Source organism: Morone saxatilis, unplaced genomic scaffold, assembly GCF_004916995.1.
Source record: "Morone saxatilis isolate NCDOM2014 unplaced genomic scaffold, NCSU_SB_2.0 Contig9, whole genome shotgun sequence".
Classification (NCBI taxonomy): Eukaryota; Metazoa; Chordata; class Actinopteri; family Moronidae; genus Morone; species Morone saxatilis.
Window position 1 is genome coordinate 247,234 of NW_023340268.1, and position 2,003 is coordinate 249,236.

At 53.6% G+C, this 2,003-nt stretch overlaps 1 protein-coding gene across 1 annotated transcript; it reads right to left on the bottom strand.

Annotated features, from left to right (window-relative positions):
- Positions 1–6: 6 nt before the first annotated feature.
- Positions 7–1,751, bottom strand: lrp12 (low density lipoprotein receptor-related protein 12; the record flags this gene model as incomplete). The annotated part of the gene is given in 3 exon segments (XM_035681271.1): positions 7–1,000; positions 1,331–1,463; positions 1,549–1,751. Coding segments are annotated over 3 exon segments (1,287 nt in total), but the record flags the coding sequence as incomplete, so codon positions are not given.
- Positions 1,752–2,003: the final 252 nt, after the last annotated feature.

Genomic DNA, 2,003 nt, shown 5'->3' on the forward strand with positions numbered 1-2,003 from the left:
TCCAGTCTAATCTGTTAGCATGTTAGCGTAGTATTAGCAGGTTAGAGTGTTAGCAGAGCAGCAGCAGCTCGTCGTCGCTGCTCTCTGTTTTGCCGGTGGCCTCCAGACAGGCGTCGGGGATGTGAGCCGTGTGCACCATCCCGCAGTGTTCACAGGGCCCGTCCCGCCCTCCCCGACAACCGTTGCCACGGTGATGGCGGGAGGCGTGGCCCGTGGTAGAGGAGGGGTGTGGCTCCAGCAGCGGCTGTCGGACGTCGCTGACCGAGGAGGCGGAGGAGGAGGAGTCAGAGTCGGAGACGGGGATGAGGAGCTCCACGTCTTCTTCTTCTTCTCTGCTTCCTCGCCGCTCGGCGGCCTCCATCCCACCTCTTCCTGTCTCCAGCTGGCGAAGTGGACTGTGATTGGTCCAGGTCTGGTCCTGCTGGTTCTGGCTGGTTCTAGTCAGGTTCCTGGCAAGTCGGTGCAGGTTCCGAGCCAGTCGCTGCAGGGCAGAGGTGGGCGGAGCCTGGAGCTGTGAGGGGTCACTGCGACATTCAGGATCTGGACTGGAGGTTACCACGGCAACCGAACTGGAAGGGGGAGGGGCCTCTCTGGGCCTGTCGCGGCCTCTGTCGCAGCCGGCGGTCGGGGTAAGGGAGGTCGCTGAAGTTGTCATGGATACCACGGCCTCCACACCGGTGGAGGGCGGAGTCTTCTGGGGGAGGGGGGCGACGGGCCCGCCCACTGCGCCCATGCCACGCTCCCTCCCTCGCTCGCCTTCCGTGTCTGTGTCGTCCGAGTCAGGAGAAAGCAGGTCTGAACCAGAACTCCCAGTGCTCCCAGTGCCGGCGCTGTCCTCAAGGTCAGCAGAGACCAGAGCCAAAGAACCCGATCGTCGGGAACGCGAGAAGGTGAACAGACGGCGCCACAGGTTGCTATGACGACCGGAGGAGGGGAGTCTCAGGGAGGTGAAGCCGAGCTGAGAGCGGACAGCTAGGCGAAGGTTTTCCAGGACGGAAGCCTGAAGACAGAGAGGGCGGAGTCAGAGACTAATAAAGTTTACTTAATTAATTCTTTAATTACAGGAACATTTCTGTCATCATTTATACAAATTCAGGGTTCCTACTCTTTGTATTATAATATAATATAATCTAATATAATATGATATAATGTAATAATATAATCTAATATAATATTATAATGTAATATAATATAATATTGTATATTCTTCTTATGTAGAGCTGCAAAAACTATTTTCTTTATACATTTTATACATTTGTTGCTGTTCCTTTCCTGTGTTTCACTGTTGTTGAAAATAAAGTTGGTTTAAAAACCGTCATTCTATCTGTACCTGGCTCCCAGAGCACACTGGGAAATCCTCCACAGGTGGGATCAATCCCTGGGCGATTAGCTGTCCATAAGAAGGCGGAGCTTCCCTCCTCAGTAGTTCTGCCTCCACTCTGGACAGCTGGGTCTCAAATGACCTGCAACGACCAATTACAAAGCTACAATCACATAGCTCACACTGAGAGCACTGACTAATCAGAGGCTGTAGGCCCACAGGTGTACCTGCGTTCAAACATGCGCAGTGAGTAGAGTTTGCAGGTGCAGCCGAGGGCGATGACCAATAGGAGGCCACAGATGAGGCTGCCGATGACGGCGGCGGTGATGACTCTGGTGGGAACGATGACAGGACAACTCTCCTCATCGCTGCCGTCACCGCAGTCGTCCTGAGCGTCGCACACCCACGACTCAAAGACACAGCGGTTATTCTGCAGGAAGGTCAGAGGTCAGACACACTGCGGTTATACTGCAGGGAGTTCCTGTCCTGAACCTGGTTTGTGTTCCACTTCCTGTCCTGAACCTGGTTTGTGTTTTACTTCCTGTCCTGACCCTGGTTTGTGTTCTACTTCCTGACACTGGTTTGTGTTTTACTTCCTGACCCTGGTTTGTGTTTTACTTCCTGACCCTGGTTTGTACCTACCTTAACACGCAGAGCTAACGTTACTTCTTTCTTTTAGCGA